Below are 17,085 nucleotides of genomic sequence, written 5' to 3' on the forward strand. Positions count from 1 at the left end.
GCATTAGCCCAAGTAAATTCTCTACCCGAAAGCTCTATCTCTCTTAGATCCAAGCTTTCGATAATGATATTAAACATAAACGACCACCTGTCGTTGAAATTATCATTGTTCTTTTCCTCTCTCCTCCTAATGATATTCAAATCACCCCCAACCAGAATCGGGAGTTGCTCAGAGCCGCAGATCCTAACAAGATTCGCCAAGAACTCTGGTTTAAGCTCAAGCTGTATAAACTAACATATGCTTAACAAGGGAAATACGCTAATTAAGATTAAAATTCAGACATGCTTATCCGGTACAAGCATTTATGCTTTTCAATGCGAACAACATTACAACTCTTTTCATAAGCACACAAGGGTTAAAACCACATGACAAATGGCCTGAATATATTTTTATCCATACATCAAAGTTTGTGTGTAACTGATGATTATTCTGAGGATGGAGAGGGAGTCAATCCAACATTAATCAGAACACAAAATAAACAAGTAACCGTCCAAATAACACAACTCATTTTGGGATGTCGGCTGGTGGGAGTACGCCCTTGAGGAAAGAGTAGAGAAGAACAAGCGCTCTCTTTGGCTGGTAACTAGGAACCAGATGGCCAGCACCCCTCACTGATGCAAACGTGAAGCCTCCCTTGTACTGCTGAACATAGCCTCCAACCTAAATCCACCACTACCCCATTAATTTCATCACAGGATCAAGCACACATCATATCGAATTTACTTGGCTTTTTCCGATGTCCATTTCTGAACACCCAGCAATTACCTCGCTGTCTGGGGTGTACCAAGGGCGCCATGGCTTCGTGATGGGTAGGTTGAGATCGTTGACGGAGTACCTCGTCGCGGTAATGGGGCACACATCATCCATATCCCCACTGAAGAAATGGTGGTTGTTCTAGTTAGAAACCTGAAGCGTAGCTACTTTATTCTGCTCAATGCTCAATGTGTGCATGCATATATATAGTACCTGTAGAGCCATACACTTAACCCACGTTTGACTAGCCTTCTGATGGTTGGCACCATGGAAACTGGGCCGTCGTTATAGTCCAAGTCTGGGCTGAAAGAAATGAAGTTGCGTAGTGCAAATTAGTTAGACCGGGCGTTGCGCTCAAAGGAAAAGAAAAAAAAAGATTGGGAAGACGTGCTCTGTAGCAGGTATTGTTTGTAATATACAGTACTTTTTTTGCGCGCGGTAAGTACTGGGTAAGTACTATACAGTACTTACCTGCAAGCTGTCCAACTTGTGTTGGCCCGGGCGTGCAGAGCTTGTTGCACCTCGCCATTGTTGAGGTAAGCCAGGACGTAGTGGTCGATGCACGGATCGTAGCCAGCCAGCTGATAAACCATAATTTATAAACACGTACTGTGAATGGTCAAAGCTTTTTTTTCTTCATTCTTATAGCTATCTTATGTAGCTGTTCGAGTAGTAGAAATGTTTGCATTGCTGCCCATAGAAATGTTTTATTTTCATTGGGAAAAAATGATCGAGACTAGCCGATCAACGGTGTGATCTTACGTAGCCGGACGAGTGGTACGTGCCGTCACGTTCCGACTTGAGGCAGATCGGGGCGTATATGTTGTGGAGATCGATGTTGCCTATCCGGGGCTTGCGCGACGCCACGAAGCACTGCCAGTCGTCTTTCGAGGTGAAGGTGCAGTTTTCACGGATATTGGCCCACCCCTCGTCGGAGATCACCCCGTGGTTCCATAAGAACTCGAGGCTCCCCTTGTCGTTCATGAAATCGTCAAGGTACGGATTGCCGACCTACATATATATAACGTGACGAGAAATGGATATAAGTGTGTAATAAGTTGCGGGACAAAAGGAGGTGAATCAAACTAGGCACTAGTACTTACCAAGATGCCGCGGAGGTTTATGAGAGTGGCGCCGTAGAGCTCGTTCATGTATTCGATCACGGTGGCAAGCTGCGGCACGTAGTGGCCGCCGTAGCTCTCTCCGGCGATGTAGAAGTCGCGGCCCTTGTACTCCGGGAACCGCTCCAGCCATTTGAGCAGGAAGACGAACGCGTCCTTGGCGGTTCTCGGGTCGCCAACGTTGTCGTTATTGTTCGGGTTGTTGCTCGCGTAGGAGAACCCCACGCCGGCCGGTGACTCCAGGAAGATCACGTTAGCCACTGCACATAGTAATCTTCTCAGTTCAGTATAAAACAATGATCAGTGATATCTACTCCGCTCAGAAGACAGTTCGACTTAGACACTTACGGTTGTTCCAGGCATGCTTGTTCCTGCTCAGGGTCTTGCCGTCGGGGTTCACTCGGAACGGGCCGAGCTCCGTCATGGCGCCGTACCCGAGCGACGAGCACCCGGGCCCACCGTTGAGCCAGAGGAGGAGCGGCTTGGAGGCCGCCTCGTAGGGGGCCTCGACGAAGTAGTAAAAGAGCTCCCGGCCGTGCTTCTCGCTCACCGTGACGTAGCCGGAGTACTGGTCGAAGTTGACCCGCGGCGGCTGGCCGGGCAGCGCCGCGATCTTGTCGGCCGCCTTGGCGCCCAGAGGTGGGAACGGAAATTGCGTTGGCAGGTGGCTGAAGCTGCTGGCGTCGGCCCATGGGTCGGTTTCCTCAGGCACGTTCGCACTACTGGCCCTTAAAGCTTGCCTCTTCTTGGCCGTGGACAAGATGAACTTCCTGAGCTGGTCCTCCTGGGAGGCATCTGCAAGTGATGCGCCCAGCAGAACCAGCAGCAGGAAGAAGGTAGTCCCAACCATCTCGCCTGTGACTTTGTGATCTTGTGAAAGATCAATCTGCCTGTCGAGGTGTATATATGGAGTAGGAAAATGCATATTACTCCTAGGTGAGTAACTGAGATCCGATAAACAACGGTCTGAATAGAAGCATGCAGCTCGGATTCTCCAAGGCTGTTGGCTAGCTATACTTGCCGGGTTTGGATTCCCCGATGGTAATTTTTGAGTTTACATGGCGCGAACGGTCAGGTGAGACGATGATAGCTAACCATGGAGTACATCGGAAGGACCCAACTCTAGCGGTGGGTTAAGAATGCCGGCCGGCGGAAGCAAATTTTAACACAATGGGCTTACTGACAATTTACTTCGATTAAGACCAAGATGGAAATGGTAAATGTTCGCTTAGAAAAATGATGTTTTAAGTTCCAGGCTTCCAGATGTGAACGCACTTGATTACGTCATAACATTCCTTTGGACGCATACCATAGCCAAACTGCGAAGAGTAGGTATGTTTAGAGCATTTCTAATCGATGCCCTAAGTATCTTTAGAAGAGCAAAATGAGGAGTTCACCACACCTAGCCGAACTCTCAAATGTTTAGGGTATCTTCGACACCGACTCTCAAACCGCCTGCATACGTCTGGATCACGCTGTCCGGGCCGTGGAAGCCATTCAATGCGGGCTTATGTTGATCCGCAGGGCGGACCGGACGCACTTTCTCCCACAAACTCGAGACAAATGTGGGGGGCTTTGTGGGCGTCCAGACAGTACCAACATCCGCTTTTTACCACCCTGACCACCCAAACCCCTCCTCCCTTGGCCGCACGCATTTCCGTCCGGCGCCGAATGCCCGCATTCATGTCGTTGTAGAGCGCACCTGCACATTGAAGACGGCTCAGGGCGGACGCGACCTCTCACCGCTTCCGTCATTGAAGCGGCGCACCGGTCGAGGATGTCGCACGCGACGCGCCTCTGGTGTCCGCGCCTATTCAATGCTGGTGACGTGTTACTAGACAGGACGGATATCTACCACGCCCGCTCAATGCCCCGTTCGTCTGTATGCCGCCGTTAAGCAGGCTCGTCGGCCGAGAAACCAACTCTGACGCTGTGCATTGACGCACCCGGACGCCTGGTCTCACCGAAATCCGGAACTTAAAGGCGGCCACACCTGGCTAACTTCACGCCACAACACAAGCCTCTCCACATCCTTAACCCTTGTGCCGTATCCGCCATGACTGCAGTCAGCGAAGCTCTGTGGGAGACCCCCCTCCACGGAGATGAAGCACGAGGTGGCCGCCCTTTGGGCCGCCTGGCAGAGCGACCGTGCTAGGTGGATCGAGGCTGACTTGCCTGCCAGCTCGCCTGAGGTCTCCGACGACGAGGATGACCCCACGATGGAGACGGGGTCCAACGACACGGCACCAGAACCCGGGCCTGTGCACGTTGGCTTCACCATGGAGCAGGCGCACGCGCACTACAACGCCGCCAGGGCGCCTATGTCGGCGTTCCAGCAGGCGCAAGAGAAACACCGGTACAACCTGTTTCTCCTGCAGTAGCATCGGCTGGCAGAGGGCCAGATCGATGGCGAGCATGCGAGCGAGGAGGCCGTGGCGGCCTTGGCCCCGGTGAACCCCAACTTCGTCGCGAAGTAGTTTGCGATCAACGAGACCGTCTGCGCTAAAGCCGCAGCTCGCCAGGAAGCAGCCGCCGCGGAGGCGCAACTTCAGGCGATCGCAGAGGAGAACAACGTCAGCTGCGCCTCCTACATGCCGCCAAAGAACTATCAAGCGGTCCGGTGGGACAACGACAACGCTGGCGCCACCATTTCCACCGTGGACCTCATGTCCACCAGTGACGGACAGGGTGCAGACTCCTTCGAGAATAAGTAGGACACAGGAGGTGGCACGCCCTGGTGTACCATGTGGGCCGGTCTGTCTTCGATGTTCTACTCTTACTTGCCGAAGACCGCACCTTCACTTCATGGTTCTTATCACCGGTGCTCATGAAAACGATGGATGAAGGAGGCGGTCCCAGAAAGAGAATAACAAGGGCTTGGACGCCGGTACCCATCATAGTTTTTTCTTTGTTCTAAATGTTAGAAGTGTCATGCAAATCCGCCGTGTTTGCATGAATGTCGTCCGTTAATATAAATTATATCCGAACTTGAATGAAATCCGATCATGTTTGCACGAATTTCGTCCACTTCGTTTGGATGGTAATTAAAATGTATGCAAGCAGCGTTGGATGACATTCTTCTGCATCCGTGTCCGTGGACTGGTCCTCTCTATCTAGAAACGGATGTGGAAAGAAATTTGCGGATGCGAACTGTTCCCCTTTTGTGTGTTGTTCGTGCCTGGTGTATTAGCCGGATGCGTGTGTGGTCTGCAGCGGCCGGTGTGCATGCGCATTGTCATACACTCAGGCGTGGTGGTGTGTGCTATATGTGCCTCCGTTCCGGCCTCCCATCACCGTCCCAAGCGCCTCTTCTAACCCGTTGTTATCTCTGTCCTAGTCGCTGGAAGGAAGAAGGAAGAAGATGGACAAAAACTTCCATGTAGAGTCAGTTTGTTTGAGGGGTTAAATTTCAGGGTTTAGTTAGATCTGACCACTATTTAACTCCTTAAATTATAAGGAGTTAAAGTTTAGGGGATTGGTTGAAGATGCTCTTGTGATTCGTGTTATTAGTACAAGTGTTTGTAGATATAATATCGAGAACTAACATATAGTTGGTTGATCCAAAATTTCTTTGTACTCCAACACACTATCCCTATTTTGTCATATGTCTCATTAGAGCGGATTATCATTTAAGTAGGAAGTGAAGTTTACATCAATAACGAGGTGTAAGTGGTGGTTTTTTTCAATCTTTATGTCCCGTGACTCTGGTCTTTAGTAGGCACTACCTGAGTGTATAAATGTGTTGGTGGTGGTGTTGTGTGTGGTGTGTCTACCTTCTGCTTGATGTTTCTCAAAGATACTCCCTCTGCCCTACAATATAAGACGTTTTTGCAAGCTATGTTAACTTCCATAAACGTAAATATAATGTTGATCAACACATCATATTGTGAACTAAAAAACAACATAAATATCAGCGGTGGCGTCCACAATACATCATTCCTTGATCATGTACATGAGTATAAGTATCTAGTTGGGCAACAAAAGGAACTCGTCGATAGACTTTGATGGCGTATGTGAGTTCAGGCAGGGTGTTTATGTAACTTAAATGTCTTGCTTTAGCTTACTGCATCCCTACTTCTTTTAAGGAGATCAAAAGATTGGGGGTGCCAACCATCCCTCTCTTCCATACAGTTTCATGTGACCTTCATGAACACATATTTTTATTCGTCTTCATAAGAAGAGAAAATTTCTTATTTGGCCCTTCCATTATTTGCCCTAAAATCTTTTTCCTCTTTTTTTGGCACTAGAACTTCATTTTGTTCCATCAAAGACATTTTGTCACTTTTGGCCACTAATACCACTAGATGACTTGTTGCGTTGAACACATTTTGTTAGTTTTGGCCACTCATACCACTAGATGACCTGTTGCGTTGAACCCATTTTATTGGAGACCCACTAGGATGTATTTTAATTCACCCTTTTCTCCCAACGATTTCATAATTGGGCGTTGAACCCATTTTATTGGAGACCCACTAGGACGTATTTGCAAATATTTTTCAGGATTCTATCTTTGCCAGTATCCCTCCGTGAATTGGGATGATCTGAACATTTTCCTGGCAAAAAAATCTCGGGCAATAAGAAATGTTTCACAATGTTAACAATGAGCACAATAAAAGATGAGGATGGACAAGAATCATGTTTTTTTCACCCGTAGCCACAATGATGACTTTTGTGACTCAGATTCAACAAGACTTCTATTGGGGGGTAATGAAATTCCCTTAGGATCCCACCCAGTCCTACATGGTAGCAACATAGTGAAAATTCATACTGAATCAAATAAACACAATTAGACAAGTCCATGCTAACAGGCATGGTAAAAAAGTAAAAGAATGAGATAATAAATGAAAGACAATGTCAAAGTAGAAGCCCCATGAAGAAAAAAACATTTATGTTGAGGAATTCTTGCTAGTCCACTATGGACCATGTGCCACCTCCTCATCCTTATCCCTCCATGGACTAGTTGGTCTACACGTATAACTATGTACCCCTCTTTCCTATTACCTCAGAAGGTAGCATTGGTCTTTTTCAAGGACCGCTGACATATAGAAACCCCTAAGGGTAAGGGGTAGAGGCTCATTCATCTAAAACTCATTACGAGAGGAGGAGGAGGGGGGGGGGGCTAGTCTCTTGACATCCGAGAAGTTCCATATAGCCTGGAGTCGAGAATCAAGACTAGCGGTCGCCTCAGAAGGCTCGATCTAATCTCGACATAACATCCTTCATGTCATAGGAGTAGGCCACACTCCAACAAGGTGACCAAACCTATTTAAAACATATCAAACTGTCCATCTTATCGGTGTCTGACGACCTTCACTACAAGTCCATGTACACGCACCCCTAATAATCTTTGTTGTGACTATGTTATTATGATAGCCCCTACTCTCCTATTGTCCCGAGACAAAAATACTATATAAACTTGAATATGCCTAACAAATGGAGATACACTATGATTAAAATTCAAACATGTTTACCTGGGACAAGCTATGATATGCTAATACTTTTATTATCTTCAATATGAACAAAATTGCAACTCTTTTCATCATCACACGAGGGTTAAACCCTTAGACATACGCATGGATACATTGTTATCCATATCTTAAAAGGTGTAAGCAACGATTTATTGTGAGGCTGGAGGGAGTCAATCCAACATTAACGAAAATACACTTAGACATGTGAGTATCCAAATAGCCCAATTCAGTTGGGGATATCAGCAGGTGGTAGCGTGCCCTTGAGGAAAGAGTAGAGGAGCAGAAGTGCTCTCTTTGGCTCTTAGTACCATATGTTTCTGCTCATCCATTAATTACCTCATTGTCTAGGGTGTACCAAGGGTGCCATGGCTTCGTGATGGGTAGGTTGCGATCGTTGACAGAGTACCTCATCGAGGTAATCGAGCATATGGAGTCCATATCGCCACTGGAGGAAAGGTGCTCATTCAAGTTAGAAACCTCATGCTTGCTTTATTCTACTCAATGCTCACTTGCTCAGTGTTCAATTCATGCATGAAATTGGAATGGAATATAGATATCACATTTACAGTACCTGAAGATCCATACGCTTAACCCACATTTGACTAGCCTTCTGATGGTTAGCACCATGGAAACTGGGCCGTCGTTATAGCCCAAGTCTAAGCTGAAAGAAAAGAAGGATCGTAGTGCAAATTAGATTGGGGTGTTGCACTGTTGCGCTCAAGAGCAAGAACAAAAATAAAATGGGGTGAAGTGCTCTGTAGCAGCAGAGCATTAGAGTGTGGCGTTGCAAAGACCGGGCTCCATGGAGCTCGTTTTGCCAAAAAATTAAATATATTTAAAAGTTTCAAAAAATGTCAAAAAAAAAAATCTGCAAATGCATATGCATATTCTCCAAGTATGTATAAAATTTTATTAAATAATTTGATTATTTGCGTCCTACACACAAAAGACAAATATCTGACACAAATACTGCAAAGAAAAAGCCTATTTTAATCCGTGTATTTGTCTCGTTTGTGTACATCACATATGAATATATACATTCATGAAATTTTATACATGTATACTACAAGTATATATCTACATGAAAACTATTTTTCAGATTTTTTCAAGATGTGGAAAAGATAATTTTACTGAAAAAATAAAGAGCTCAATGGAGCTCGGCCTCTGCGGGCACTTTCCACAGAGCATTATGCATATAGACTACATATAACTTACTCGCAACCTGACCAACTTGTGTTTGTCCGGGCATGCCGAGCTTCTTGCACCTCGCCATTGTTCAGGTAAGCGTCGACGTAGTTGTCCATGCACGGATCGTAGCCAGCCAGCTGACAAATCAAAATGGCAAAAATTGTGACCATGGCCAATTATTATTATTATTATTATTATTATTATTATTATTATTATTATTATTATTATTATTATCATTGTTGTTGTTGTTGTTGTTGTTATTATTATTATTATTATTATTATCATTAGTAGTAGTAGTAGTAGCAGCAGCAGCAGTAGTAGTAGTGTTGCGAAAAACTGTGATCTCGTTATCTTATGTAGCTGCTGGAGTGATAGGTGCCGTCACGTTCCGACTGAAGGCAGATCGGGGCGTATATGTGTTGGGGAACGCAGCAGAATTTTAAAATTTTCTACGCATCACCAAGATCAATCTATGGAGTCATCTAGCAACGAGGGAGAGGGGAGTGCATCTACATATCCTTGTAGATAGCGAGCGGAGGCGTTCAAGAGAACGGGGTTGATGGAGCCGTACTCGTCGTGATCCAAATCACCGATGACCGAGCGCCGAACGGACGACACCTCCGCGTTCAACACACGTACGGTTGGGGAAGACGTCTCCTCCTTCTTGATCCAGCAAGGGGAAGGAGAGGTTGATGGAGATCCAGCAGCACGACGGCGTGGTGGTGGAAGCAGCGGTGATCTCGGCAGGGCTTCGCCAAGCTAACGAGAGGGAGAGGTGTTATGAGGGTAGAGGGAGGCGCCAGGGACTTGGGTGCGGCTGCCCTCCCTCCCCCCACTATATATAGGGCCCCTAGGGGGGGGGCGCCGGCCCTAGGAGATCCCATCTCTAAGGGGGGGGAGGGGGCGGCCAAGGGGGGACTTGCCCCCCCCAAGTCAGGTGGGGCGCCCCCCACCCCTAGGGTTTCCAACCCTAGGCGCAAGGGGAGGCCCATGGGGGGCGCACCAGCCCACCAGGGGCTGGTTCCCCTCCCACTTCAGCCCATGGGGCCCTCCGGGATAGGTGGCCCCACCCGGTGGACCCCGGGACCCTTCCGGTGGTCCCGGTACAATACCGATTACCCCCGAAACTTTCCCGATGGCCGAAACTGGACTTCCAATATATAAATCTTCAGCTACGGACCATTCCGGAACTCCTCGTGACGTCCGGGATCTCATCCAGGACTCCGAACAACTTTCTGGTTACCGCATACTAATATCTCTACAACCCTAGCGTCACTGAACCTTAAGTGTGTAGACCCTACGGGTTCGGGAAACACGCAGACATGACCGAGACGACTCTCCGGTCAATAACCAACAGCGGGATCTGGATACCCATGTTGGCTCCCACATGTTCCATGATGATCTCATCGGATGAACCACGATGTCGAGGATTCAATCAATTCCGTATTCAATTCCCTTTGTCAATCGGTGCGTTACTTGCCCGAGATTCGATCATCGGTATCCCAATACCTCGTTCAATCTCGTTACCGGCAAGTCACTTTACTCGTACCGTAATGCATGATCCCATGACCAAACACTTGGTCACATTGAGCTCATTATGATGATGCATTACCGAGTGGGCCCAGAGATACCTCTCCATCATACAGAGTGACAAATTCCAGTGTCGATCCGTGTCAACCCAACAGATACTTTCGGGGATACCTGTAGTATACCTTTATAGTCACCCAGTTACGTTGTGATGTTTGGTACACCCAAAGCACTCCTACGGCATCCGGGAGTTACATGATCTCATGGTCTAAGGAAATGATACTTGACATTGGAAAAGCTCTAGCAAACGAACTACACGATCTTGTGCTATGCTTAGGATTGGGTTTTGTCCATCACATCATTCTCCTAATGATGTGATCCCGTTATCAATGACATCCAATGTCCATAGTCAGGAAACCATGACTATCTGTTGATCAACGAGCTAGTTAACTAGAGGCTCACAAGGGACATGTTATGGTCTATGTATTCACACATGTATTATGATTTCCGGATAACACAATTATAGCATGAATAATAGACAATTATCATGAACAAGGAAATATAATAATAATCATTTTATTATTGCCTCTAGGGCATATTTCCAACACTGTACGTCACGTTCCGACTAAAGGCAGATCGGGGCGTATATGTTGTAGCGATCAATGTTTCCTCTCTGGGATGCGTGCGCCGCCACGTAGCACTGACAGTCGTCTTTTGGGGTGAAGGTGCTGTTGGCACGGATCCCCGCCCAGATCTCATCGGAGATCACCCCGTGGCTCCATAGGAACTCCAGATTTCCCTCGCCATTCTTGTAATCGTCAAGGTACGGATTGCCGACCTAGATGACACAACCGAAACATGATATGGCCGGTACAACTACAAGCATGTCCCATGCAAAACAAACCAAAATAATTCTGCAAAGGCGCATGCGAAAGGCACTTACGAAGATGCCGCGAAGGTTGATGAGAGTGGCGCCATAGAGCTCGTTCATGGATTCGATGACGGTGGCGAGCTACATGACGTAGTGGCCGCCATAGATCTCTCCGGCGATGTAGAAGTCACGGCCCTTATACTCTGGGAACCTCTCCAGCCGTTTGAGCAGGAAGACGAACACGTCCTCGGCGATTCTGGGGTCGCCAATGTTGTTGTTGTTGTTGTTCGAGTTGTTGCTCGCGTAGGAGAACCCCACGCCGGTAGGCGACTCAAGAAAGATCACGTTAGCCACTGCACACATCCAATCACGTTATCCATTAGTACTCCCTCCGTCCCATAATATAAGAATGTTTTTGACACTAGTGTAGTGTCAAAAACTTTCTTGTACTATGGGTTGTGTTACTTGGGTGATATACTATACTAGTTGTGTACCACTCTAATTTTTAGGCTTCACTTACGGTTGTTCCAGTCGTACTTGCACTACAACAGGAACCCCCATATAGCAACACATTTTTCCGTATCTAAGAGTCCATATATGCGTTGCTAGTGTCTTTACCAACGGTTTTGGATGCGTAGCCTTATCCAGTGTTGCTAGCGCATAATGCAACGCTTATATTGTCGTTGGTAAAAGGGACTGTTGCAAGACTACAACAGATAAAATGGACTTCTACATCACTTCTATATGTTGGTGGTCAATGCACAGGAATTAAAATCCAATTGCTTGGCAACGGAGAATTTCCAATGCTTCAAGTGTTGAACATATATCGTGTGAATAATACTATTTTATATATTAAATTAATTCTCCACGTAATGGTCATAATTATGTATTTTCAAGTGAAGGAAAACAAGAGAATATACTCCTGAGAGGAAGAAATCATATAATAGATAAAGTTGTTGGATTACAATGGTGGATATTGAAGGTGGAACATCATCCAAATGTTATGCATAACCTAACTATTTTCTTGGCAGCGAAGCTTAAACTGAAAGCATCCATCAACATCCATACAACTTAACTAAAACATAAACGAGGAACAACATCCAATGGGAATGTCATCCCTACAACTTAACTAAAATGTCACCATGGACCGGAACATCATCATCATCTTGGAAGTATACTCGCCATGCACCCATATACTCATCCATTTATCTTCTAAATCTGCAAACAAGAAAACAAAATGAACTGTTAAAACACAATGAGGCAAGATATTACTCACATGCAAAGGTTGAAGGCCACACACTCTTTGTTTTTTCTTTATTACCGCGAGTATTGCAGTTTTGCAACTACGTACCATATTTTCAGTTTTCACAAGTGCCATATCAAAAGGCCCTATCCAGAATTCATTTCTAATTTATGCACCATCAAGTTTAACTCTAGGATAACACCATACACTTACAGCAAGAGCTACGTCCCTGTTACAATTTTTCAGTCTCTTCAAAAATAATATAGTTCCAGCCTGATAGAGAAGATCAAAGTTACCATTGTCAGAATCATCCTCATCACCCATGAAAAACAGAGTCAAAATAGGGGAACATATGAAATGAATTTCATCACTCTTACAAGTAGTTCGCTCGCACCCAACCAACTCAGCGAACTACCACTTTGAGCACTCTTACTAGCTACATTAGTACCTTTTGTTGTTCTTTTGGTCTGGGTAGCAGTCTGATAGCAAAGAAGTAATAAACAAATAAAAAGCTACCACTATAGTTTGAACCGTTTGTATGTGATTATGGAAAGATACCAGCTTCTTTACAACATAAGTTTTTTCTGCCTGACATGCACTAACATTCTCAAGCAAAGTTTCTTTGTTCTAAACAGAATTCTGATAGCAAGATGACCACCAGATACATAAACATCGGAGCAATATATTTTGGACATATTGTATATGGTAATGGAAATATACCTTGTGTTCAGCAGAATTTATTTCCCCTTGCCGTGTATTGAAATTCTAATCAAAATTTTCTTGGTTCCGAACAACATTCTCATAGCAGAAAGTAAACACATAAACATGGGAGCACTATAGTTTAGATAATTTTGTATGTGAGACTATGAAGACACCTTGTGTGCAGCAGAACATTTTTCTAGTTGTCATGCACCGCCACCATTATGAATCATAGTTTCTTTGTTCTGGGATAAAAGGATACACATCAAGTTTTGGGTACTGTATATGTAATTGCAAAAGGTGTAAGCGTAACAACTTAATCCTCGGCAATGACATGTTCCAAAGAGTATTTAAGTAAATAGACCTCCTTATCTAGAATAGAATGGTTGTTTGATGCTTGCAAATCTGCACTATTTGAACCACTTGGCTTGTTCTGTAAATTATTGGGTCATTTTTTAACTAGTCGGAGTCCATCAACTGAAGGGGCAAGCACTCTCTACAGATAGCATAACAAAGTATTAGTTGAGACCATAATTTTTTGAGTAAAATTTGAGGAATTTTATTGTGTACTTCAACAAGATACATACTTTTATGTTTGAGTTATCTCTATCAACCGAAGGCTCAAGCCCAATTGTAGCCATTGGATCCGAAATTTCCTATCATAGAAATACAGAAAGGTTTGTCCAAAAAATAAATGAAGGTACTAAACTTACCATCTTCATTTTCATATGCATTAGCATCATGACAATATGTGAAGCCTTCTTCATCATTAGTAGCTATTTCTTGGACATCTTTTTCAACAGAATTGTGATGTTCGATTGATTCTTCCGACATATATTCCTCGTTGGATTCAACAACGTTTGTTATTGTTAGTGACATATCTGCTGCAAAATGAAAATGACAAAAAAATTAAATAAATTATGAAAATACAATATAGGTTGTTTGGGAAACTACAATATAGAGCACACAGAAACCTCGAGTTCAGTGTTTTTCTTTACAATGTGTTTATGTATCATTTTATAGAGCCTCAAAAAATGTAATTGGCAAGCAAGGATTTAGTAGTTTCTAGTACTCTTACAGTGAATTTTGTATATTATTTACAATGTCACAATAAATGTAACTCTACTGCAAAGCTATAGTAATTCTGAAGTTTAGTCCTAAATGGTTTATTTTTCCTAGTGTTTTTAGCTGAATTTTGTTTGCTACTCCTAGTAGGCACTAAACTACTTTATTGAAGGAAATATGCCCTAGAGGCAATAATAAAGTTGTTATTTATATTTCCTTATATCATGATAAATGCTTATTATTCATGCTAGAATTGTATTAACTGGAATCTTAGTACATGTGTGAATACATAGACAAACAGAGTGTCAGTAGGATGGCTCTACTTGACTAGCTCGTTAATCAAAGATGGTTAAGTTTCCTAGCCATGGACAAGAGTTGTCATTTTATGAACGAGATCACATCATTAGAGAATGATGTAATTGACTTGACCCATCTGTTAGCTTAGCATTATGATCGTTTAGTTTATTGCTATTGCTTTCTTCATAACTTATACATGTTCCTATGACTATGAGATTATGCAACTCCCGAATACCGAGGAACACTTAGTGTGTTATCAAACGTCACAACATAACTAGGTGATTATAAAGATGCTCTACAGGTGTCTCCGATGGTGTTTGTTGAGTTGGCATATATCAAGATTAGGATTTGTCACTTCGATTGTCGGAGAGGTATCTCTGGGCCCTCTGGGTAATGCAGGTCACTATAAGCCTTGTGATATGTCTCCAACGTATCTATAATTTTTTATTGTTCCATGCTATTACATTATCTGTTTTGGATGTTAATGGGCTTATTTATACACCTTTATATTATTCTTGGGACTAACCTACTAACCCAAGGCCCAGTGCAAATTGCTGTTTTTTTGCCTATCTCAGTGTTTCGCAGAAAAGGAATATCAAACGGAATCCAAACAGAATGAAACCTTCGGTAGAGTTATTTTTGGAACAAACGTGATCTAGAGGACTTTGAGTGGACGTCAAGAAACCAACGAGGAGGCCACGAGGCAAGGGGCGCGCCTACCCCACTAGGTGCGCTATCCACCGTCGTGGCTCCACCGACCTACTTCTTCCTCCTATATATATACCCGAAAACATCCGGGAGCACAAAGAAACCCTATTTCCACCGTTGCAACCTTCTGTACCCAAGAGATCCCATCTTGGGGCCTTTTTCGGAGCTCCGCCGGAGGGGGAATCAATCATGGAGGGCTTCTACATCAACACCATAGCCTCTCCGATGATGTGTGAGTAGTTTACGTCAGACCTTCGGGTCCATAGTTTTTAGCCAGATGGCTTTTTCTCTCTTTGGATCTCAATACAATGTTCTCCTCTATCTTCTTGGAGATCTATTTGATGTAACTCTTTTTGCGGTGTGTTTGTCGAGATCCGATGAATTGTGGGTTTATGATCAAGTTTATCTATGAACAATATTTGATTCTTCTCTGAAATCTTTTATGTATGATCGGTTATCTTTGCAAGTCTCTTCGAGTTATCAGTTTGGTTTGGCCTACTGATTGATCTTTCTTGCAGTGGGAGAAGTGCTTGGCTTTGGTTTCAATCTTGCGGTGTCCTTTCTGTTGGAAATATGCCCTAGAGGCAATAATAAAATGGTTATTATTATATTTCTTTGTTCATGATAATTGTCTATTGTTCATGCTATAATTGTGTTATCTGGAAATTGTAATACATGTGTGAATACATAGACCACAACACGTCCCTAGTGAGCCTCAAGTTGACTAGCTCGTTGATTAAAAGATATTCATGGTTTCCTGACTATGGACATTGGATGTCATTGATAATGGGATCACATCATTAGGAGAATGATGTGATGGACAAGACCCAATCCTAAGCATAGCTCAAAGATCGTGTAGTTCGTTTGCTGTAGCTTTTCCGAATGCCAAGTATCATTTCCTTAGACCATGAGATTGTGCAACTCCCGGATACCGTAGGAGTGCCTTGGGTGTGCCAAACGTCACAACGTAACTGGGTGACTATAAAGGTACACTACAGGTATCTCCGAAAGTGTCTGTTGGGTTGGCACGAATCGAGACTGGGATTTGTCACTCCGTATGACGGAGAGGTATCTCTGGGCCCACTCGGTAATGCATCATCATAATGAGCTCAATGTGACCAAGTGGTTGATCACGGGATCATGCATTACGGCACGAGTAAAGTGACTTGCCGGTAACGAGATTGAACGAGGTATTGGGATACCGACGATCGAGTCTCGGGCAAGTAACGTACCGATTGACAAAGGAAATTGAATACGGATTGATTGAATCCTCGACATCGTGGTTCATCCGATCAGATCATCGTGGAGCATGTGGGAGCCAACATGGGTATCCAGATCCCGCTGTTGGTTATTGACCGGAGAGGCGTCTCGGTCATGTCTGCATGTCTCCCGAACCCGTAGGGTCTACACACTTAAGGTTCGATGACGCTAGGGTTGTAGAGATATTAGTATGCAGTAACCCGAAAGTTGTTCGAAGTCCCGGATGAGATCCCGGACGTCACGAGGAGTTCCGGAATGGTCGGGAGGTAAAGATTTATATATAGGAAGTCTAGTTTCGGCCAACGGGAAGGTTTCGAGGGTCGCCGGTATTGTACCGGGACCACCGAAAGGGTCCCGGGGGTCCACCGGATGGGGCCACCTATCCCGGAGGGCCCCATGGGCTGAATTGGGAGGGGAACCAGCCCCTAGTGGGCTGGTGCGCCCCCCTTGGACCTCCCCTACGCCTAGGGTTGGGAAACCCTAGGGGTGGGGGCGCCCCCCACTTGGCTTGGGGGGAAGCCACCCCTTGGCCGCCGCCCCCTTGGAGATCCATCTCCCTAGGACCGGCCCCCCCAAGGACCCTATATAAAGATGGGGGGAGGGAGGGCAGCCGCACCCTTGCTCTTGGCGCCTCCCTCTCCCTCCGTAACACCTCTCCTCCCCGCTTGCGCTTGGCGAAGCCCTGTCGGGATCCTGCTGCATCCACCACCACGCCGTTGTGCTGCTGGATCTTCATCAACCTCTCCTTCCCCCTTGCTGGATCAAGTTGGAGGAGACGTCTTCCCAACCGTACGTGTGTTGAACGCGGAGGTGCCGTCCGTTCGACACTTGGTCATCGGTGATTTGGATCACGTCGAGTACGACTCCATCAACCCCGTTCTCTTG

General features: G+C 45.2%; 2 protein-coding genes across 2 annotated transcripts in view; both read right to left on the reverse strand.

Moving 5' to 3' along the window:
* Nucleotides 1-504: 504 nt before the first annotated feature.
* On the reverse strand, nt 505-2,724 carry LOC125507104 (serine carboxypeptidase 1-like). Its single transcript, XM_048671795.1, has 7 exons — nt 2,223-2,724; nt 1,857-2,134; nt 1,516-1,764; nt 1,225-1,334; nt 967-1,056; nt 766-874; nt 505-660 (listed from the first exon to the last, which is right to left on the reverse strand). Exons 1-7 carry the CDS (start codon nt 2,722-2,724, stop codon nt 505-507), a joined length of 1,494 nt encoding a protein of 497 aa, XP_048527752.1.
* Nucleotides 2,725-11,069: 8,345 nt separating this feature from the next.
* Nucleotides 11,070-17,085, reverse strand: part of LOC125507105 (serine carboxypeptidase 1-like) — a 52,977-nt gene continuing 46,961 nt past the window's right edge. The window contains exons 7-10 of the mRNA XM_048671797.1: nt 12,620-12,650; nt 12,070-12,146; nt 11,449-11,470; nt 11,070-11,281 (exon numbers count right to left, since the gene is read on the reverse strand). Coding sequence (XP_048527754.1) covers nt 11,070-11,281; nt 11,449-11,470; nt 12,070-12,146; nt 12,620-12,650 — 342 coding nt within the window. The remainder of the gene's footprint in view (nt 11,282-11,448; nt 11,471-12,069; nt 12,147-12,619; nt 12,651-17,085) is intronic.

Source organism: Triticum urartu, chromosome 5, assembly GCF_003073215.2.
Source record: "Triticum urartu cultivar G1812 chromosome 5, Tu2.1, whole genome shotgun sequence".
Taxonomy (NCBI): domain Eukaryota; kingdom Viridiplantae; phylum Streptophyta; class Magnoliopsida; order Poales; family Poaceae; genus Triticum; species Triticum urartu.